This window comes from Myotis nattereri (assembly GCF_964212035.1).
Source record: "Myotis nattereri genome assembly, chromosome: 1".
NCBI lineage: Eukaryota > Metazoa > Chordata > Mammalia > Chiroptera > Vespertilionidae > Myotis > Myotis nattereri.
Window position 1 is genome coordinate 154,849,138 of NC_138075.1, and position 23,784 is coordinate 154,872,921.

Consider the following 23,784-nt stretch of genomic DNA (forward strand, 5'->3'; position numbering starts at 1 on the left):
CCTAAGCAACTGAACAAAGAAAATAAAACTATAAACACTTTAAAGTTATTTGTGTAGAGAAGTATTGTTGTTATATGTTACTTAAAAATTATGTTCATTAAAGCCAAATTTGTACTATTCATACTCTTTATCATAGATGTTAAATTTACCTTAAAAATAACAAGATTGCAAAATAGTATAAATTAACTGCTCATCACTAAACTTCTAAAGCAAACTACAATAGTCTTATTTCAATGCTAAGGTAACTAAAAGCATAACCCTTTGCCCTGTCTTGCATCATATATGAAACTTAAAAAGTTTTTATTTTATTTAGTGAAGATGTCTTAATCACAAGTATTTATAAGAAATGAACTTAAATCCCATCATGCTATATCCTATTTGCTATAATTCCTTTGCTCTCAAAATACTTGGAACTGGAGAATGTTAACCTCCAGAGAAATGTCCTTTCTATCCAAACTGCTTACCTGAATATATTTCCGCTGTGTTTCATCATTTAAAACATGTGCAACATGCTTGGAGAAAATCTTCTCCCTACCCGTTCTGGCATGGATACCAACCATAGTGACACCAATGGGCCAAGGGGCATTTCCAATGGCCATCTGAAGATAAGCATCATTAGCCTAGAAAGAAAGATTAAGAAGAGATCAGAAAAAGAGAAATAATGTATTGGTCCAAATTTTTATTTCAAGTATTTCACAACTCTTCATGCTGTAATTTTCATCCATTTCTTAAGCATGTTGAAAATATTACCATCCTCCTTATTCAAACAAAAGAAACTAAAATATGTAATGACTGACTGTCCTGCCCAGGCCACAGATGTCCATGGAAAAACAGAAACCAAAGCTAACCTTGTGTGTAAAAGGACAAACATTCCTCTGCAGCCTCTGTGCACTGACAGCTGATGCATTTCAGATCTGGAATTATCAGGCAGGTATTTGATGTACTGACAGAAACCCTAGTGTGGATCTCCTTTCAACCTAGTCTTCTCAACAGGCGGTCACACAGAAGACAGAGGCTAACTAGTTTTCCATAATCCAACCTGAAACTATGTCCACTCCCTGAACCGCAGTCAGACCTCTGAGAGCAGTGGGAGCTCTGCACGCTGGGACTGTGATATAAGGCCCACGGCAGATGTGTAAACAGAGATTAAGTGCTGGCCCATGAGTCAAATAGCTAAAGGATGAGATTGGCTCTCCAAACCTCCCACCTGGCAAGAACCTTAAAATAAAAGCTACGAAATGTAAAGACAGAAACCAATGAAGACAAATGGCTCCTTTTCTAAACCAAACCTGGCGACTTGAGAAGAGGGAAAAAAGAAGTAGTAAAACAAAATAGAAAGCAGGTAAATTCTAAAAGACTCTGAGGGTCTCAGAGAAGCCTACATAGCCAGGCCTCAAAGAGATTTTAATTTAAAAACATCAAACACATATGTGTTTGATATGCGGTGTTGATTTTTTTAAAAATCAGGTACTACAAATACTAGGCTAACTGAAATACCTAATTCAAAGGTGTACAAAGAAATACAAATAGGTTAACTGAAAGATCATTTCTACCCTAAAGATAAATTTGAATTTGCTCTACTCTTTTTTTTTTCTTTTTTCGCCCGGTCTCAGTCCGAACACACTCCATCACTGGTTTCCAGAACTCAGATTGCGCAGTGGTCTTGTCATCATTGACCAGGGCTAACAGTTACAGCGGAAGAGGTCTCCCTAAGTGTCCCTCATCTCTAGCCTAAGGGGTTGCTCATTTCTCCGTCCCGCTCCCCGGTTCACCTGACCTGTTATAATCCTCTTAGGCTCTGGGCAAGCGTCGCTGCCAATTATATAAGGGGCCCAGTCATATAAGGAAACTACTGTGGGTTCATCTGGGGGCTGCATTGGGGACCTGGGGACACCCTGCCCTACAACCCTTGCTGCAGTGCCCCCATACCAACCTCCCGCTCCCACGCTGCGACCCCTGCCACCCACCACTGGCTTAGCTTCTCAATTTTTTTAAAGCTTAATTTTAAAAGGGCAGCCCTGGCCAGCTTGGCTCAGTGGATAGAGCGTCAGTCTGCAGATTGAAGGGTCCCAGGTTCAATTCCAGCCAAGAGCACATGCCTGGGTTGCAGGCTTGATCCCCAGTGGGGGGCGTGCAGGAGGCAGCCAATCAATGATTCTCTCTCATCATTGATGTTTCTATCTCTCTCTCCTTCTCTCTTCCTCTCTGAAATCAATAAAGAAATATATTAAAAAAAAAAAAAAAAGGAGGGGCCACATGCTAACCTGACCCACTCCGGGGAGGCCTGGCCTTGCAAACTCAGACACCTAAAGTGACCACCCAGGATGTTCTGGAAAAAAAAAAAAAAAAAAAAACTTGAAAAAAAGAGGGGGAGTGTATACACATTTTTATCACTGATTTCTATGTATGTTAATTTTAATACTGGATATTAACTGTATATTTCCAATATTTAGTTTCCCTAAATTTCCAAAGAAAACTCCCCAAATAGGTTATTTCTCAGTTCTTTCTGTATTTTACACAAAATAAACTTTTACCTGATTTTCATATATGAGAATGAGAAATGTAACAAGAGGAAAGGCAAGTGATCTAAATTCTTTCTGCAGTGATAGTGACCTAACCGTCCATTCCAATGCAGTCCTTAGTAAGTAGCATGCAACTAACAGAAACTATCTAAGAATAAAGTTTATAGCCATAAAACAAAAACATTTTCTTTGATGAAACTAACTGGCTCTCCTATAGAGGGAATAAGAACAATACCTTAGGTTCATCAGCATGAGGCTCTGATCAAGACCACCCAATCACCCAGGGAGGCCAGCGGTCCCTTCTCATGAATACAGATACTCAGAGAACAGACATAAGCAATGTCATTCCCACTTTTCTGTCAGGGCCTGTCTCCTGTTCTGGAACTGTCACTCCAACTGCACTGCAACTCTTACCTGCTACTTTCTTGGGAGGCACAGTCGCCCAGAGCTCCCTCCTCACCCTCCGCTGATGGCCCACCAAGCATGTCCTTTACTGGTGCACTCGGCCCTTCTCTTCTGGGTCCCCTCCACCAACTGAGAGTCTCCACTCTCTCCTTTCTGAACTCTGCCCCAGCAGCACTGGGACACCAGAGCTCTTTCCCCACGCCACCTCCTCCCAGAGGCCATCCAGGAGGACACACCGAAACCAGGGAAAAGTCTTCCCCTACAAGGGGTCTGCTACTGCTGCAGAAACGGGAGAGATGAACGCTAGGAGCCTGACTTGGAACATTTCTCATAGGAACACATATAAAAGGTGGTAAAATTCCACTGTATCAATTAGTACAACACTTCAGCTATTTTATGAATTAAGTAGATATTTATAGCTACATAGCATTGTTTCTATGGGAAAATTTGTTCCAAGCTATAACCAACAATCTACAAATTTCTAAATTCTGCTCCACTCATGAAATGTACCTTGCCCACACCCAGTACATGATCTTAAGAATTTTTACACCTACCTTAAAAATGACTAAAAAATACAGTGTGGTCTGAAAGTTTAACATTGAATGCCCCACAGTAAAGCTGACAATACATAAGAAAATAAAAAGTTTTAGTTTTTGATAGGTTTTGTTGTTAATCCTCACCTGAGGATATTTTTCCATTGTTTTTTTTAGAGAGACTCAAAGGGAGGGATGGAGAGAGAGAAACATCGATGTGAGAGAGACACATCTATTAGCTGCCTCCTGCACGTGCCAGGACCAGGGCTGGGGAACAAACCCGCAGTGGAGATATGTGCCCTTGACTGGGAATTGAACCCAAGACCCTTCATTGTGCAGGCCAATACCCTACCACTGAGCCACACTGACCAGGGCAAAAGGTTTTTGTTTTTTAACTACTAATTCATTTTACATTTCTTCTCAGTTTCCTATGTAAAACTCTCCCACACTAAATGAAATATAATGTACACAACCTAAATAGACAAATAACCATACTTCCAAAGCACAGCATGATAATATACCTTCACATATTCTCTCTGTAACATGAATTTAATAATATCTGTTATGGATTCTTTAATATCAGCAGGAAGATTCTGGAAAATAAAAAATATATATATAATTAAATTTGGAAGCGACTCAGTAGTTACAGACTGCACTTATTCTAATTTTATATATTCTATTTTTAAAAATTAGTTAATAAAAGCATTTTTTTTTTTGAGAAAGCTTACCCTTTTCCGTAGCTTTCTGAAAAGGGGTCTGAGATAGGACTCGGTCTGTTTCTGAGTAGCACTGTTCAGTTTACCCTGCACGCTGCGCTTCACATAATCTTCTCTGGCATTCAATTCTTTAGCCCAAACACCAAGAAGAAACTATTGAAAGAATGCGTAAAATTAGACTACAGTGCCATCCAGTTGTTGAACAAGTTTAAAGTTCCCCAACACACAAAACAGTTAACTGTCATCCTTAAAACTAATTTCTCAACTGATTACAATACCATCCACTAATATTTAATGAATGAACTATACCTGCTTATTCTGTCATATGTTTTGAAGAAGCGCTTCTGGCAATTCACAAACTTTCTTATTCTCTATATATTCCTGGCTCAAAGATAATCCATTTTCCCCTAAAAATATTACCTGAGTAACTATCTGAAATAAGCTTTTACTTGCATTTTTATTATGTAAAATTTACCTAGATCATCAGCCATATTAATAGATGTGCTGTGATATTTAAAGAATCACCCAAGTATGTTGTTGTAGTATTTGGACTTTCTACTTTTACAGTAGAAACAATAATTCAATTTAAAATTCCCACTAACGTGCCTAACTTAAAGATCAGGAAAGAAAAAAAAAGGAACAGAAATAAAAGAAACTATGATCCATACCCTCCCCTGTCCCACCCCGTAAAACTACCGCAATGCCCCTTGGTTTTATCTATATAGAGCACCCTTCTAGAGGCAATTAAACAGTGAAGGCTGAGGAGAACATACTCCCCTAGTGCCAATCCCTGTGTAATCCTATATAAGGACAGACAGTCACTCTCAGAGAAAATTCTAGTTCATATTACCCAGTTCCCATGCCCTATCTAGTTCCCTATCATTTCCTCAGTTGATGCAGAATCTTGATGACTAATGTTGTATTTAAATTGTAACTGCAAGTAAAAGCATATCTTGCATTTAAATCTCATGGCCTTGCCAAAACCGGTTTGGCTCGGTGGATAGAGCATCGGCCTGCGGACTGGAAGGTCCCAGGTTCGATTCCGGTCAAGGGCATGTACCTCGGTTGCGGGCACATCCCCGGTGGGAGTTGTGCAGGAGGCAGCTGGTCGATGTTTCTCTCTCATCGATGTTTCTAGCTCTCTGTCCCTCTCCCTTCCTCTCTGTGGAAAGTCAATAAAATATATTTAAATAAATAAATAAATAAATAAATCTCATGGCCTGAACTCAAATAATTTATGACTAAATGCTGAACTAAACCTGGGATTTGCACACACTCTACCTAAAATACTAAAGACAGAAATGCTGAGAAGATGGAATGAGCATATCATAGGAAGAATAAACAGCTATCTGTAGAAATGAGAAAATGAAATCCCTAAAAGGTTACTGATGTGTTTGCCAATGTCTTCTTACCTCCTTCCTTTTGTTACTGTCATCACCTCTCATAAAAGGTTCTAGAACTCTTCCCTCACTATGCTCCTTCCTAGAATGCTTTAAAAAATGTGTACCTCCCCAAACATCTTGTTCATTCCACTGCTATAATTCTTTTCTTTGTGTTTACGTTAATCAGTTTTTTTAAAGTGCCAAGAGGAACATAAATATACTGTCTTTGGTTAACCTCTATATCCAAGCACACTGCAATATCATAAACCATGTACATGCCAGAAATGTTTGAGATTTTCTTTCCCAGTCTTTAACTCTTAACAATACAAAAACATAAAAAATAGTTCTTAACTAACCAAAATGTCCTCCTTTCTTAGCCTAAAAGTACATACCTTAAGGAATTTGGTAATGATGTCCATGTCTTTATGATCATCACCTTTTCCTAAAGATTCTCCCAATGCCTAAAGAAAAATAATGCTCCTGCTCATTAGTAAAGAGCAACAATGAATATATGTTATCAACACCAGTCTAAACATGGCTCTTTATTACACAGACTGTCCAATTTCTATTTAAAAACCTAATGGAATTTCTAAATAAGATTTTTAAAAACAGTAATTTGCCATTTAAATTTTGAAAGCATGCTCTCTTTTATGAATCAAAAGACAGAAGGAGGGGTAAGGGGAGTGACTGCTAATGCATATGAGAATTCTTTTCAGGGCAACAAAATTGTTCTAAAATTAGATTGTGGCAATTGTACCATTCCATGGATAGATAGGTGCAATGGTGGTGGTTGGGAGAGTGCAATTAAAAGGACATCCTCCTGTGACATCAACATGTGCAAGAGCAAGGAATGAAAGGGAAAAAAACTAACACTTCACACTATATTAAGAGCTTTAAACTAAGTCATATTGTTTGCTTGAGGTACATATTTAAGAAATATAATACTGCTCTTTAATTGAGGTTATATATAACACTCCACATTCAACACACTGACAAAAATTAGAAAACAAAAGATTGCCCAGTGTTGACAGGGATTAGGGATGTACGAGACACCCTACTGGTAGGGTACAGACTAATACAGCCATCTGGAGAGCAACTTAGCAGTCTTAGACAAGTTAATTATACATAAACCCAGCGATCCCACTTCTGAGTCCATAGGGGTGATGCACAAGATTATTCTTCACAAAGCTGTTTGTGGTTACAGAGAGCAGGGAGCAATCTAGTTGTTCATATTATGGAGGAACACAAGGAAAAGGCAGTGAATGCCACAAGATTTAAAGTATTAGCAGTTAAAGGCAAATGTTTAGACATACATAAGGCATCAAGGATGGATTTTAAAAACAGTTCAAAGTATGAAAAGGAAAAAGCAGAAAGAATTTCACAGTACAATACCATTTATGGAAATAAAAAACACATGCTCACAAAACCCTACTAATTATAGAACACCAACAACAAATAAAATAATGCACATCAAACATACTCAAATGACTACTTTTAAAGGCAGAGAGTAGGGGAATGTGAGTGGAGAATGAGAAAAAAAGAGACTGAATGAATGAAAGCATGAAATGAAAGGAGGGCCTTTGTAATGACCAAAACCGATAGTATGCTCTGAACAGAGTAATCTGATGAACTCAACCATTTGTTGCAGGGAATGAAAGGTGTAATGGGAGACGAGGTAAGGTGGATGTAGACATTACCTCTAACTCTTCAATTGTGGTGTTTTCTTCATGAACTTTCAAGTCATTCTGTGTGTCTTCCTCTCCAGGCTCTTGACCACCCACAAGTTCATTGAGGTACTGCTGATCAATCTTATCCAAAGCTGCTTTCAGATCATTCCTCAATCCCTGAGAAAGGTGAAAAATTATACCTAGTTTGAAATTTCACTCTTTCCCTTGATTTTTCACTAATCTTACCAAATAGACTAACATGTAAATTGACCATACCTTCACTATGCTAACCAACCAATCAGGAGAGTATGCAATTAACCCAACAAAGATGGCAGGTAATTTGCATACATAGGCTCCAAGCGGTGGAGCGAAGACTGAAGGTGAGCCGGAGCAGCGAAGACGGAAGACGGAAGACGGAAGGTGGCTCCGGCCGGAGCGAAGGCCTGGGTCCCGGGTGCCGGAGGAAAACCGGTGCCGGCAGCCAGGAGAAGGGAAGGCCTGTTGCACGAATCTCTTCGTGCAACAGGCCTCTAATAATAATTCATCTCAGACTACCAGTAAGAGGGCAGAGTAGATAAACACTGTACTTACCTCCTCCCGTGACCATATCAAAATTACAATTTAAATGGTACAACAACCATCATTGAGAACCACCTGAAGGCTACTATGAACTTCAAAAACCTTCAGAAATGTCAACAGTATAAAACTAGTGTCTCCTCTATATCCTAGGCTAGCAACTACATTTCTAACACCAGCAAATTCCACATTCTATTAACACCCAGTTTGTGGCTATTAATAAAAATGAAAGCCTTAAACCTTGGCTGTTGTCACTCAATTGTTAGAGGTTGGCCCTAGCACCAAAGGGTCATGGATGCAATTCCTGGTCAAGGGCACATATCTGGGTTGGAGGTTCAATCGCCAACCCTAGTCAGGGTATGTGCAGGAGGCAACCAACTAATGTGTCTCTCACGTCGATGTTTCTCTGCCCCTCCCTCCTTCCCTTCCACTCTCTAAAAATCAATGGGAAAAATATCCAGGGGTGAGGATTAACAAAACAAAAAATGAAAGGAAGGAAGGGAGGGAGGGAGGGAGGGAGGGAGGGAGGGAGGGAGGGAGGGAGGGATGAAGGAAGGAAGGGAGGGAGGGAGGGAAAGAAAGAAACGAAAGAAAGAGGGAGGGAAGGAGGGAGGAAACGCTTTAAGCTGAACCCTTAACTTACACAACATATAAAAATTAACTCAAAAGGGATCAAAAACCTAAATCCAAGAGCTAAAACTATAAAACACTTAGAAAAACATAGGGGGAAAGCTTCATGACATTGGATTTGGAAATGATTTCTTATATACAACAGCACAGGCACAGGCAACAACTACAACAAAAATAGAAAAGTTAAAAAGTTTTATGCATAAAGACACTATTAATAGAATGAAAAGATAACCCAAGGAAAGGGAGAAAATATTTGCTAATCATAGATCTGATAAGGATTGATATCCAGAACACATAGAAACTCCTACAACTTAAAAACAGAAAACAACCAACAAGATTAAAAATGGGCAAAGGACTTGAACAAGACATGCAAATGGCCCATAGCAAATGAAAAGATGCTCAACATCACCAGTAAGTAGAGACCACAATAAAATATCACTTCACACCCATTAAGATGGCTATGATAAACAAGCAAACAAACCAGAAAATAACAAGTGGTGGCTAGGTGTGGGAACCATGCCAGGCCCCCAGATAGTCAAGGCCGATGAGAGCACAGAGGCTTGTTATCAATACACCAGAATGGACAAAGGCCGCTCTGGGCATGAGCCTAGATGGGATGTTCAAGGACTCTGAGCCTGGGAATCCTAATCAGACCAAGATGCCATGAGCGGGTGCAAGGCCATAGCACTCTGACAGTACACTGTGCCCTTCAGTAGCCAATATGATTGATCTAACTATTGGCACAAAGCCTTCTTTGTCTAAATAGCATAAAAGTAAGTTACTGACCAGCTAGTAAGCTGGAGTATGGAGAGAGAACAGCTAGGATGGAGTGTGTGAAGAAGTCTGCTAGAGAAAGCAGCTGGGCAGTAGACAGGAGAAGCTGCTGAGCCAGAGAGCTCAGGTACCAGTATGATGTGAGGCAGTAAGTCTAGGAGGCAGCATGCAGCTGCTCAGATAATAGCTGTGGGTACAGAGACTGATGCTGCTTTATGGGATTTCTACCAGCTGGTGTCTGGCTGGCTGCCTGTATGGACTTTCCTGTGAGGACTGTTCTTGTCGGATGGCTGTGTGGCCACTGGCTTCTGCAACCAAGACTCATTTTTATATACCCACAACCTCTCATGGCTTCTCCATCTAAGACCTGGCATTCAAGGAGGTCCATCCCTAGGCAGGGGGGCTCAGACCCAACACCTGTATCTAGTGAGCAGAGGATAAAGGGGGAACTTGGACTAAGTTCCCAACAGTTAGTACAGTGGGCAGGGTTCGAGGAAGAACCAGCCCTGGCATAGTCAAATGGGAGAATTTAGAAGAATATATGGACTCAAAGCCACTCAAGCACCAGAGCTCGTGCCGGGCTCTGACATTGCTCTGACACTAGCATATAAATAAGTGGGACACTTCGCACTGCTGGAAATGTAAAATGGTGGAGCTGCGGTGGGAACTGTTGGCAATACCTCAGAAAGTTCAACAACCCACACCAAGACACATTATAATTAAAATGTCAAAAAAATAAACACACGCAGAGATCTTAAAAGGGGCAAGAGGGGAAAAAATTGTTATATACAATGAAACATGCATAAGACAATCAGCACATTTTTCAGCAGGAACTTTGCAGGCCAGATGGCAATGGCACAATATGTTCAAAGTACTGAAAGAAACAAAGTTCCAACCAAGAATACTCTGCCTGGCAAAATTATAATTCAGAATTGAAGAAAAGATAAAGAGTTTTCCAATAAAGCAAAAATTAAAGTTCATCTCCACTGAACTGGCCTTACAAGAAATTGTTAAAGGGATTTTTTAAACTGAAAAGAAAGCTAATTAATAAGAAAACAATATGAATATATAAATCTCATTGGTAAAGGTACATACAGAGTAGGTAGTGAATTAGTCATGTACAAAGCTAGTATGAAGGTTAAGACAAAAGCAATAAAAATAATTATAATTACAGTAATTAGTTTAGGGATACACAAGATAAAAAGATGTAAAAATGTGACATCAAAAACATAAAACATGGGCTGGGTGAAGTAAAAATGTAGAACTTTAGAACTTGTTCAAACTTAAGTTCTTACCAATGTAAAACAGACTGTTCCAGCCCTAGCCGGTTTGGCTCAGTGGATAGTGTCAGCCCGTGGACTGAAGAGTCCTGGGTTCCTTTCCTGTCAAGGGCACATACCTTGGTTGCAGGCTTGATCTCTGGCCCTGGTCAGGCATGTGTGGGAGGCAACCAATCAATTAGTCTTTCTCACATCGATGTTTCTCTCCTTCTGTCTCTCTCCCTCTATACAATGGAATATGTTTCAGCCTTTTTTTAGAAAAAAAAAAAAAGAAAGAAAGAAATTCTGCCCCAGCCAATTGTTCAATGGTTAGAGCACTGGCCCACAGACTGAAGGGTTGTGGGTTTGATTCCTGGTCAAGGTACCTGGATTGTGGGTCTGCTCCCCAGCCCCAACTGGGGCACGTGCAGGAGGCAATCAATCAATGTGTCTCTCCTGAACATCCATGTTTTTTTTCTCTCGGTCTCCACCTTCCTCCCTTCTACTCTCTTTCAATGGGAAAAAATATCCTTGGGTGAGGATTTTAAAAAAAGGAAATTCTGACACATGCTACAAGATGGATGAACCTTAAAGGTTTTATGTTAAGTTAGAAGACTGATCCAGTGGAGCCTTCAGATGATCTTAACCACTCACCTAACTGCAATCACGTGCAAGATCCTGAGCCAAACACTGCCAGATTACCCAATCAAACCACAGAACTGTGAGAGATAATAAATTATCTTAAGTTATTAGGTTTCAGAATGATTTGTGATAGTCATAGATGACTGAAAAAGATTTTATAATAATAAATTGTTTTAAGCTACTAAGTTTTTGGTGGTTTGTTACATAGCCATAAATAACTACACCTGTTTCTAAATAACTGCTAGAGCAAGTAGATGATAAAGCCTCAGAATCTCTGAACAACACTATTGTAAATGACATTTATCCCAAAGCATAAAAAATAAAACACACTCTTTTCAAAAGCTCATGGAATATTAACCAAAAGAGACCATATGCTGAGCCATAAAACAATATCAGAACTCTAAATATAAAAGCTAAAACTGTTAAGCTAAAAAAAAAAAAATACATAAGACTGTTTCTTCAAGACCTTGGGACAGGCAAAGGTTTCTTAAGTAAAATACCAAAAGCAATAACCATAAAACCAAAAGCTGATAAAATGGACTTCACCAAAATTTAAAACTCTCCCCCACAAAAGAAATGAATAAGAGAACAGGCAAACTATAGAGTAGGAGAAATAGTCACAAAATATATATCTGTATCTCACAAAAGACTTCTATCCAGAATAAATGAAGAACTTCTACAATTCAAAAATAAAAAGACAACCTAACTAAAACATGAACAAAACATTTTAATACACACTGCACAGAGAAAAATATAGCCTACAGAAGTCCACAAGAAGATGCTCATAATCTTTAGTTATCAGGGGAATGTGAACACAACCACAATGAGATACTATTACACATATAAGAAAATGGTTAAAATTTAAAAGACTAACAATAAAAATGCTGATGGCATTTGGAAATATTTGGCATTTCTTAAAATGTTAAGCATACATTTACTCTTACTATTCAGCAATTCCACTTCTCCATATTTATCCAAGAGAAATAACATAGGTTCAAACAAGATTTGTATAAGAATGTTCAGAGCAGTTTCATTCATTACAGCCCAATATTGAAAACATTACGGTATATTCATAAGACCGAATACCATCAGCAATGAAAAGGAACAAAGTACTGATAACCGCAATAACATGGATGAATCTAAAAAATGTACTGCTGATCAAAAGAAGCCAGGCACTATGACTTCATCTACAAGAAATAGTAGAACAAGCAAAATTAATCTATGGTGATAGAATTTTATAAAGTGGTTGCCCATGAGTAGAAAAGAAGGATAGGGGATTGGCCCAGAAGGGGTGCTGGAGAACTTCCTTGGGTGATGAAAATGTTCACAAGGTTGGTGGTTACAAACTTGGATGTATTTGTCAAAATGCACTAAACAAACATAAGATAGGTACTTTAAAAAGATTTTTTTAAACTTATATTCACCAGCAGTCACCTGGCAACTTTTTCATTTTTTCCTCTAATAATGCAATGGGTCAGACATCAAACTCCACACTATTCTAGTTTATGTGATACAGTGATATTCTTCTAGCTTTGGTCTGATTTCTTACCTTGTTAACTTCTGGTGTCAGGATCTCTATTTTTCTTAAACGCTGAAAAGCATCATAATCAGTTTCTCCAAATAGTCTGATTGGTTCTCCTCTTTCTCTCAATCTTCTGATAACCTATTGTTTTTTAAATCAAAAGATAGTAGTAATTCCTTATGTTGTTAGTAATAGCAATTCCTGTTTTAGGTGACCAAACACTTATTTTGAAATGCCAGTTGGAAAAGTTAGGTTTATTTTTTCTTTAATCTTCCATGAACAAATATACTGAGTCACTGTCACACCTTAAACAGTCCTAATGGGTTAGGTTCTTTGGCTGGTTCAGTAAAGTCACAATTTGTATAATCGAATACATAAGAAAAACATTAAGATGGTAGCAAGTGATAATATTCATATTGAGAAGGAAAATAAAGTTTGGAGTCAGCTGATAACGCAGCTGATGACCACAGCCAAGGTCAGCATTGCAATACTACTTTTAAACCAAACACTGTCTCTTAGGAAAGAAAGTGAGTATGATCAGGATGGGGCACATGCGGGGCTTTTGAAGGGCTGATAATACTACTCTATTTCTCCCTAACTAGTTTGGCTCAGTGGATAGAGCATCGGCCTGTGGACTCAAGGGTTCCAGGTTCGATTCTGGTCAAGGGCATATACCTTGGTTGCGGGCACATCCCCAGTTGGGGGTGTGTGGGAGGCAGCTGATTGATGTTTCTCTCTCATCAATGTTTCTAACTCTCTATCCCTCTCCCTTCCTCTCTGTAAAAAATCAGTAAAATATAATTAAAAAAAAATACTACTCTACTTCTTGACTTAGATGATAGTTAAACAGGTGTTTGTTTAATAATTATCCATTGTATTAAACATATGTGTTTTATACACTATATACATGTTATAGTTCACAAAAAGGAGAAACAAAAATTATAATAAGTTTATCCAAATAAAAAAAAATACCAAGAACTTTACCTGGGAACACACTTAGAAACTACTGGTAGGGCTCCCAATGGATTAACTGAAGCTTGATATTAAAAAGAAACTTAAGAGGTCATCTATCGCTTTCTCTAATGAATGCTGAATTAACTCCCAAAAACAACTATCAGGTCACTGTCTGACAAATGACAGGAATCACATCTCTTCATGAAACAGCCCACCCCATTTCTGGATACATTTGCTTCTCAAAATAAACTAAAATCTACCTCCCTTAAATTTCTATTCATTTATCTTAGCTCTATTTTATGGAACCACAGAGAATATTCAATTCCTTTTCAAAATTAAAGCTGTGGTCAATAAATTCTTTTAAAAGTATTTAGGCTAATTATTCAAAATGCCTTCCTCTAATTTTCACATGACAGCTTCCAGAGTTAGCCATCCTTTCCTATGAAAGTTTCCTTTTGTTCAAAGTTCACTTTTGTTTTGTACCTTCTGAATAGTTTGAATTCTTTATATCACATAAATATCCTTAAAAAATATTTTTAAAGAAAATGATAATTGATCTTAACCAGGGTATGGGCAAACACTACAAGTGAGAGTATAAACTGGTATAACTAGGACAGAACCCCCTGGTAGTATGTATCAAAAGTCTTAGAAATGTACATAGACTTTAATCTTTAGTACATACACTCCAAATATCACACTTCTAGAAGATTTTCCAAAGGAAATAATCATACATTATTATGCATGCAATCATGTTTATAGAAGGATATTCCTCTAAGTATGATTCATAAGAGGGAAATGCTGAAGTAATCTAAATGACCATTAATAAAGAACTGGCTTTAAAAATATGGGAAAGTATATGGTCATAAAAAATTATACATATATATTTTTTGACCTAGAAAGATGTATTAAAAGAAAGTAAGTTATAAAATAGTACATTATTTAAAATAATTTAAGTATAATTATCTAGAATATATACATTTAAAACAGTATTTAGTCCTAACCAGTTTGGCTAAGTGGTAGAGCACCGGACTGCGGACTGAAGGGTTCCAGGTTCGATTCCAGCCAAGGGCACATGCCCGGGTGGTGGACTCCATCCCCCCCAGTCCCAAGTAGGGGGTGTGCAGGAAGCAGCTAATCTATGATTCTCTCTCATCATTGATGTTTCTGTCTTTCTCTCCCTCTCCCTTCCTCTCTGAAATCAGTAAAAATATATTTTAAAAAAAACAAACAAAAAATACAGTATTTGGTTTTTAAAGTTTAGAATGATAGATACTTTAAAAGTTTTAACATAATAGTATCAAGAAAGGCAGAGGATGCCCTGACTGGTTTGGCTCAGTGGATAGAGCGTCGGCCTGCGGACTGAAGGGTCCCAGGTTCGATTCTGGTCAAGGGCATGTAAAAAAAAATAATAAAATTAAAAAAAAAAAAAAAAAGGCAGAGGTAATTTATTAGTAGAACCCCATGAAGAAAACTGGCTAGCTGCACAGTAACTGTGTTCAGTAAGTCATCTTATATGGGAAATAATGACAAAAAACTATTGGGTAGAACTAAAGATTAATGTAAATGTTCTGCAGAGTTTTTTGTTGTGTTTTTTGTTTTGTTTTGTTTTTCATGAAACTATATATAAACTTACCTCTTGCCTAGAAAGGGTCATTGGTAATTTTTCCTCTGCCAGTTCAAGTTCTAATACTGGATTCGATGAAGTTAATGGTTTCTGGTCATCCTCTTTTGGCTGTATCTATATTAACAGCAAAAAAAAAAAAAAAAAAGTTCAGCTTTTAAAATATAGTTAGTATTTGTCATTCTATTAGATTAAATGTTCAAGACAGTTAAACATGTTTTAAATATTGAAGGTCTAAATGTTCTTCCGAGGAAAGAGCTCATAGTAAATATCCAGCTTTTAAGAGTTTACTAGTATCAAACTTGTCCATTTCAGGGACAGCACACACAGAAAGCATGCACATCGGAGACAGCATTCTTGCTACAGAAAAGTGACATTAAGTGTAATGGTTTCCAAAATCAAAGCCGTAAAAGAGCTGAAATTTAGACTCACTTTCTCCTTCAACTCTAAAGAATTTTACTTTGTTTTTTGGAAAAAAAAAATCAACCTGCTTCTCCTCTTTGAGAAAATCATCCTACAGGGTTGCCTGATTCTTACCCTGGGTTTAAAATGAAAGTCAAAAACAGGAACTGCTTTCTAACAGAAGCCCGTGAAGCTTCAAGAGCCAGCTTTTTCCTACCCTACTTTTTGAAAGGTATTATTCCAAGCGCACAGAAATCACTGTTGGACATGTAGAAAAATTTCCAATGCTACATAGAACTTTTCCACAAAAGTGAGCTACAAACCTTGTGAGAAAATAATGAAAAACAGCACCTCTCTACTCATACCACACAAAGAAAGGAGTGAACATTCTTGTTGATATGAACCTGCAGGGAAAAAAATCTCTTCATATATTTTCTTGAGTCTGCCGCCCAAGTCACAGTTTGGGAAAACTGAGTTCAGCAATTTATAAGCCCCACTGTGTGGTCTGTAAAAAGATACTGAAACATGGTTTCCCAACTGACCATAAGACCAATCTAAAAATGCCAAAAGAAGAAAAAAAAACAATACAAAAGAAGATCAACTTTAAGGAAAAATTCATTCAACTAAGAAAGGCTAAATGGTTAAAATTATATAACTTATGATTCTATAGTTTATGATTAATAGTTACGTTTATCAATATTAAGTGTAACAGAAAATTGAGATAAAAACTAAACTTTCATATTTTCACAAACCAAATCAGCATCAAGCCTTAAAAAAATGGGAACTAGTTTATATAAAGGAATAAAATAATACATGCAATATTTTCATTATTACCAAGAAGGAAATACTAAAAATGTTTAAGAAAGAACAACCTCTGCTTTCTTTGTAAGCATAAAAACAGGTCATTTCTCAAAAAATCTTAGGATGAAAAGTAGTTTCAATTAAGGAATGGCAGCTGGACTCGACATTACAAGCAGTACCTTTACAGTAATTATTTTGCTTCAGTGCTTTTCTCTATGTAAGCAAGGAAGAACTGCGCTATCACTGAAGCAACCTAAGCAAAGCAAAACTGCCACCATAGTCTTACATTCTTTTCCTACCTTATCAAAAAGTTGAAAGGTTGAAATTTAGGGATCTTGGAAAACAACAAGTCAGCAGACTACACCCAGGGTAAGTAATTCTTATTCCAAATCAAATTGGAGTTAGACAATGTTGGGGGGCAAGCAAAAGATGAGAATTCTTTCTGAATATGTATCCAATGGTTACTAACACAAAACATTATTTTAATTTCCTAAATTAGAAGCAAACGAAATCAATATATTCATGGAAAATATCAAAATACCAATATAAATTTTCATAATTTAGAAGCCTATCAGAAATATAACATTTTTAAAACTTGCCCTCTCCCAACATTACAAAATAAAACCAAATGCATATACATACCATTTGCATTATTCATGCATCCCTCTAGAAATGCTATGCCAGATAAATTAATTTCCAGAACTTTTAACATGACATGCACAAGAGTATTATTTTATATTAATGTTTCACAAGCAAAAGTTATTTCAAACTTATGATTTAGCAAAAGAGAGCCTTCTGAAATTTGGTTTAAAAATTATTAAACTAGATATAATCTTTTTAAAATAATTTAAACATAACCTTTAACCCCTCCCAATAAAAAACCCCAATGTTATTCAACGAGGTAATATCAAAGATAATTTTAGGCATGGTTCTAAAATGTACAGTCTTCCAGACAACTCATTTGTTTCGAACAAATATTTCAATATTGCATTTTCTATCCAATAGACTGAGCAGTGTTTGAAATGTGGTTCCTTATACACAAAAGCATATAAATGTTATACGGCAATATATTTCAGGCAGAGGTGCTTAGGCCAAAAGGAATTATTAACAATGTAAACATAAAAACTGGTTTAAAATATTCAGGAGAAAGCAGGGGAAATACCACTGCTAGTACCATTGTTATTGAATGAATAAAATGTTTTTAGCCCTTTAAAAATAGACTTTTATTGGGAGAGGTGGAGTGAGGGACTGGTGGGGAGATGAAAATGAGGCAGCATCAGATCCAGGACTTTAAAAAAAAAAAGAAAATCAAGCTTTGATCTCAAGCCACTTCATGCTGTCCACAGAAGGCCAAACCATTCCAAGCCAAAAGTCATGCATGTATTTTCCTAAATTCAAGATAAAAAATAAAGAAAAACAAAAACAAAAATTCATACCTCTCCAGATGGCTTCTCATTTATAGGCTAATGTATAACATTGATAAATTGAACAGAGATCAATAATTTTGTCACTTTAACAACAGCTGTATAAATTTAAACTCAGAAATAAGCCAATGTAACATAAAAGCAGGGATTCATACCTTGTAGCCACATCTTTCGTAATATGCTTCCTCTTCTTTTTTTGCAAGTTCACTACGCTTGAAATATTTTTTATTTTCCTATTGAAGAAGAAGTGAGTTAATAAAATATCCTTGCTTAAAATTTAATGTCCCCTAATCAACACCTGAAAACACTCTTCAGTTTTTCAAGAAATGGTAAAGGTTTTTGGTTGCATAGAAATTATATTGATTTCCTGAACACAACACCTGTACTCAACCTCTAAATTTGAAGTACATATTTTTCTTGCAGTATAATTTTAACAGGCATATCCAATAGCAAAGAGAAGAAAACAATATTTCCCAAATGTTCACACTTTTAATTTCCCAATATTTGAGTTCAGTGATAATCTCTACAAATGTATTCATTATGAACCACATAAAATAGAATGCTTTAGTTTTTTTTCCATCAGAAGTAATCAAACAGAAATTATGGTATCTATAGCTAACATCTTACATCTCATTACCAAGAGAGTTCCAAGAGTGTGTCCAAATTCTTTTCATCATCTAAAAACCCTACTATATCAATTAATTGTATTTCATTAATTCTTAAAATTGAATTAATCAATTCTTAAAATAATCTAGGCATAGAATGGTTTTAGAGAGTCTTTTTATTTAAAGACAGCTTAAAGGCATTTGTTTTAATATGACTTGATGTCAAAAAAGGCAAGATCTAAATCTATTATAATGGTGAAAAAAAACATTAGTTCTTCCTACACTAGTACTATATATAAAACTATCCTTGCTGTTAAATCTACAGTCACTAATTCGGAGGCTTGTTACTATCTACAGCTCTTATTCCATTAATGACTTGACTCAAAGACGCTGCCTTGCCTTGGTCAGTGTGGCTCAGTTGGTTGAGTGTTGTCCCATGCACCACAAGATGGCGAATTCGATTCCTGGTCAGGGCCAGGGTGCAGGTTTGAACCCCGGTTAGGAGGCAGCCAATCGATTTTTCTCTCTCACATTGATGTTTCTCTCTCCCTTCCTCCCTCTCTAAAATCAATAAAAACATTTTTTAAAAGCTACTGTCCTACTTTATTAATAGTAATTATAATAGTACCTCAATACTACCTCAGGTATTTAGCACCTCATAATCCAAAGCTAATTCACTCAGGCAATGACCATAATGGATGCTAAGACCATTACAAGAAAGGCTGATGGTGAACAATGGAAAGACCAGTCTGCCAATACTTGAACCCACTGATCAAATTTGACATCAAGAAAACATTATGCACCTCCCTATGCGATACACATAAAAGTATACAGCACCACTGATACAGCATTTTAAAAAAATTCTTTATTGTTTAAAGTATTACATGACTCCTTTTTCCCCCATTGACCTCTCCCTGCCCATTCCCACCCACCAGCACAGGCCCTCGTCCCCCTACTGTCTGTGCCCATTGGTTATGCTTATATGCATGCATACAAGACCTTTGGTTGATCTCTTACCCCCTCTTCTGCCCTCCCTTTAAGGTTTGACAGTCTGTTCGATGCTTCTATGTCTCTGGATCTCTTTCTATTCATCAGTTTATGTTGTTCATCATATTCCACAAATGAGTGAGATCATGTGATGCTTATCTTCCTCAGACTGGCTTATTTCATTTAGCATAATGTTCTCCAGGTCCATCCATGCTGTTGCAAATGGTAAGAGTTCCTTCTTTTTATAGCAGCGTAGTATTCATTGTGTAGATGTACCACAGGTTTTTAATCCACTTATCTGCAGATGGGTACTTAGGCTGTTTCCAAATTTTAGCTATTGTAAATTGTGCTGCTATGAACAAAGGGGTGCATATATCCTTTCTGACTGGTGTTTCTGATTTCTTGGGCTATATTCCTAGAAGTAGGATTGCTAAGTCAAATAGGAGTTTCATTTTTAATTTTTTGAGGAAACTCCATACTGTTTTCCACAGTTACTGCAAGAGTCTGCATTCCCACCAGAGTGTATGAGGGTTTCCTTTTTCTCCACATCCTCCCCAGCACTTGTCGTTTGTTGATTTGTTGAGGATATCCATTCTGACGGGTGTGAGATGTCATCTCATTGTCATTTTGATTTGTATCTCTTGATTAGTGACTTTGAGCATGTTTTCATGTCTCTTGGCCTTCTGTATGTCCACTTTCGAAAAGTGTCTAGTATTTAGGTCCTTTGCCCATTTCTTTATTGGATTATCTTCCTTTTGTTAAACTGTATGAGTTCCCTATAAATTTTGGAGATTAACCCCTTATCAGATGTAACATTGGCAAATATGTTCTCCCATACATTGGGCTCCATTTCATTTTGTTGATGGTTTCTTTTGTTGTGCAGAAGCTTTGTATTTTGATGTATTCCCATTTGTTTATTTTCTCCGTTGTCCTTGGACATATATTGCTATGAGATATATCTGATATTTTGCTGTCCATGGATTCTTCTAAGATTTTTATGGTTTCCCATATTATGTGTAAGTCTTTTATCCATTTTGAGTTTATTTTTGTGTGTGGTGTAAGTTGGTGGTCTAGTTTCATTTTTTTGCATGTATCTGTCCAATTTTCCCAACACCATTTACTAAAGAGACTGTCTTGACTCCATTGTATGCTCTTGCCTCCTATGTCAAATATTAACTGAGCATAATGGCTTGGGTTGATTTCTGGGTTCTCTGTTCTGTTCCATTGGTCTATATGTCTGTTCAGTACCAGGCAGTTTTGAGAACAGTGGCCTTGTAATATAGCTGGATATCTGGTAAGATACAGCATTCTTGCCAAAAAGGTAAATATGAATCTAATAAAATATTTAGGTCTAACTTCCAGTTTACCAGAAATGTAGGGAATAAAAGACAAAACTAAATAACACCTAAGGAAACAATGAAACACTGAAAAGTTTTTACAAACTAGCCCCACTTTCTCCAACAAGTTAATGGCATCAAGAAGGGGTGGAACTGGGGGGAATAAAAATGTTCTCAATGAAAAGAAACCAAGAGTCATAATAAACAAATGCAATGACTGCAGTTTGTGTGGATCTGATTCAAACAAACCAACCATAAAAAGATATATATACCCATATTTTAATTCAATAGGAGATACTTGAACATGAAAGGAGTACCTGATGATATCAAGGACCTAATTTTAATTTTGTTTAGGTGGCACTTTGTTTATGCAAAAACATTTTTTAAGTGACTTTAGAGAGAGGGAGGGAGAGAGAGGGAGAGAAGCACTGAGGGGCATCAATCAGTTGCCTTCTGCATGTGCCCCAACCAGGGATCGAACCCGCAACCCGGGCATGTGCCCTGACTGAGAATCAAATCCACCAACCTTTGGTGCATAGGACAACGATCCAAACGAGCCACACCAGCCAGGGCTATATAAAAACATATTCTTATTTTCTAGAGTTACCAATCTTTAGGTGAAGGGGTAGACAGGGGCTCATTATATGATTATGTTTTTGTGTATGTTTAAAACTTTTGTAATAAAGTTTCTTAAAGTCCACAAACTCAATAAATATCTACACATACCAAGCACAGCTTTATAGATTTAACGATGAAGAAGATATTACCTGGGGTAAGGAATGAATGGTATCATCTGAATATCAAAACTACCCTGAAAAAGGTAGAGCTAATATTAATCCCACAGTAGAGGTAAGAAACCTGAGCATTGATTAGAAAGATCAGATGCCCTATACTGTTTGGCTCAGTGGATAGAGTATTGGCCTGCAGACCGAAGGGCCCAGAGTTCGCTTCCAGTCAAGGGCACATACCTCAGTTGCAGGCCCCTCCCGGGCCCAGGCCCTGGTCGAGGTTTGCGCAGGAGGCAACCAATTGATGTGTTTCTCTCACACCAATATTTCTCTTTGTATTTCCCTCTCTCTTCCACTCTCTCTCTAAAAAAAAAAAAAAAATCAATGGAAAAATATTCTTGAGTGAGAATTTTAAAAAAAGAAAGATGAGGTGACATTCCCAGAATTTGTAAGCCTCATGAGTAACAGAAGCAGGACTAGAACTCTGGTCCTTAAATCCTTTGTACTATACAGGATTCCATGCTACAGTTCTTCACTCCCCAAATGATATTTTTTAAAAATATATTTTATTGATTTTTTACAGAGAGGAAGGGAGAGGGATAGAGAGAAACATCAATGAGAGAGAAACATCGATCAGCTGCCTCCTGCACACCCCCTACTGGGGATGTGCCCGCAACCAAGGTACATGCCCTTGACCAGAATCAAACCTGGGACCCTTCAGTCCACAGGCCGATGGCTCTATCCACTGAGCCAAACTGGTTAGGGCCCCCAAATGATATTTCAGCATCTTAAACTGCTCTTTTTGAGTATATAGCAGGTAATTTACATATTTCAAACAAATAAGTTGACAAACACATATGGTATCCTCTCAAAAAGAGCAGATATAAAGGAAGAAAGTAAAAGGACCCTCCAGGCCAGAGTCCATGGTCTAATCTATAACTACTAGGGGCCCAGTGCACAAATTCGTGCACCTTGAAAGGAACTGTGGGCTGTGAGGCTGCTGAGGGCACAGGGGCAGGTCTCAGCCCATCCTCCACGCCCCCACCTACCCCCTGCCCATCACATCCCACTGCGGCCCCTGGTCCCATCTGCCTGCAGCCCTGCTCCCGCTGCCGCCACTCCCACGTACTGATGGCACAGAGCAATGGGGGCTGGCGTCAACAGCGGGTGCAAGCAGGGCCAGCACAGTCAGTGGGTGTGAGTGACAGCTGCTGCCCTGATCGCCCCTCAGGAGCAAGGGGAGGTGGAGAAGCCCTCAGGGGCGATCGGGGCCAGCAGCCATAGCTCGCATCTGCTGACAGCACCAAGCGATTGGGACCGGCATTGGCAACGGGTGCGAGCAGCAGCTCTGGCACCAGCTGCAGGTGCAAGCAGGGCGAGCATCGGCAGTGGGTGCAAGCGGGGCTGTCACTGGAAGCGGGTGTGAGCAGGGCCAATGTCGGCAGCATGTGTGAGCACCAGGCGGGACTGTGGCACACAGGAGCAAAGAATTTTCAGTAACCACCAGAAGCTTGCCCTGATGACAGTGACCAACGCCCCGCCTTGGTCTGGCGCCCCTGCTCACCTGCTCCATCATCCTGCCATGGCCGATGCCCGCCATGTTCCGCGCGTGCCCTGTGGTGGTCAGCACACATCATAGTGACTGGTTGTTTGGTTGTTCGCCATTTGGTCTATTTGCATATTAGGGTTTTATATATATGGATGATATCTTTTACTTACATGTCTCAATTTCATTGACCACCTAACAAAATCTTAAGCCTAGAATATCAATTCTCAAAATGTGGTTCACAGGCTTCTGGGTGTCCCCTAGATCTTTTCAGAGATTCTGTGAGGTCAAATTTATTTTCACAATAATACTAAGATGTTATGTGCCATTTTTTCACTGTGCACACACTTGTACTAATGGTACTAAAGCAATGGTGTGGAAAACTACTAGAATCTGAGCATACATAAAGGCTAAGTACCTTCTTTATGTAGCAGTGGTCACTGTATTCCTCACCACCATGCACTGCCAGGAAAATAGGCCAGTTTCTCTTTTGTCTTGATAAAGTACAATTTTGCTAAACCCTTGAGTACACAGCCTTTAAATATTTGATATGATGAAATGATAAGATATGAAATATACAAAGTACTTCTGCTACGTAATAAAGTAGGATCATTGTCTCAAAGAAAAGCACTTGCGCAACTGATTATTCAGACTTGCATAGTAGACATTTTCTCAAAACTGAACAAAGCAAGCCTGTCAGTCACTTTAAGGAAAACAATGACAGTACTTATCATCTATGATAAAATTCCAT

The 23,784-nt window shown here is 38.1% G+C and overlaps 1 protein-coding gene across 4 annotated transcripts in view; it reads right to left on the reverse strand.

Annotated features, from left to right (window-relative positions):
- The window catches only part of PRPF18 (pre-mRNA processing factor 18), a 35,651-nt gene that overhangs the window by 6,042 nt on the left and 5,825 nt on the right, over positions 1-23,784 (reverse strand). The window contains exons 2-10 of one of the 4 annotated variants that reach the window (XM_081099031.1): positions 17,986-18,063; positions 17,843-17,869; positions 15,216-15,320; positions 12,656-12,769; positions 7,256-7,402; positions 5,951-6,019; positions 4,189-4,329; positions 3,982-4,053; positions 465-620 (exon numbers count right to left, since the gene is read on the reverse strand). In XM_081099031.1, coding sequence (XP_080955157.1) covers positions 465-620; positions 3,982-4,053; positions 4,189-4,329; positions 5,951-6,019; positions 7,256-7,402; positions 12,656-12,769; positions 15,216-15,320; positions 17,843-17,869; positions 17,986-18,063 — 909 coding nt within the window. The remainder of the gene's footprint in view (positions 1-464; positions 621-3,981; positions 4,054-4,188; positions 4,330-5,950; positions 6,020-7,255; positions 7,403-12,655; positions 12,770-15,215; positions 15,321-17,842; positions 17,870-17,985; positions 18,064-23,784) is intronic. The other 3 variants (XM_081099032.1, XM_081099033.1, XM_081099034.1) reach the window with 3 other exon arrangements.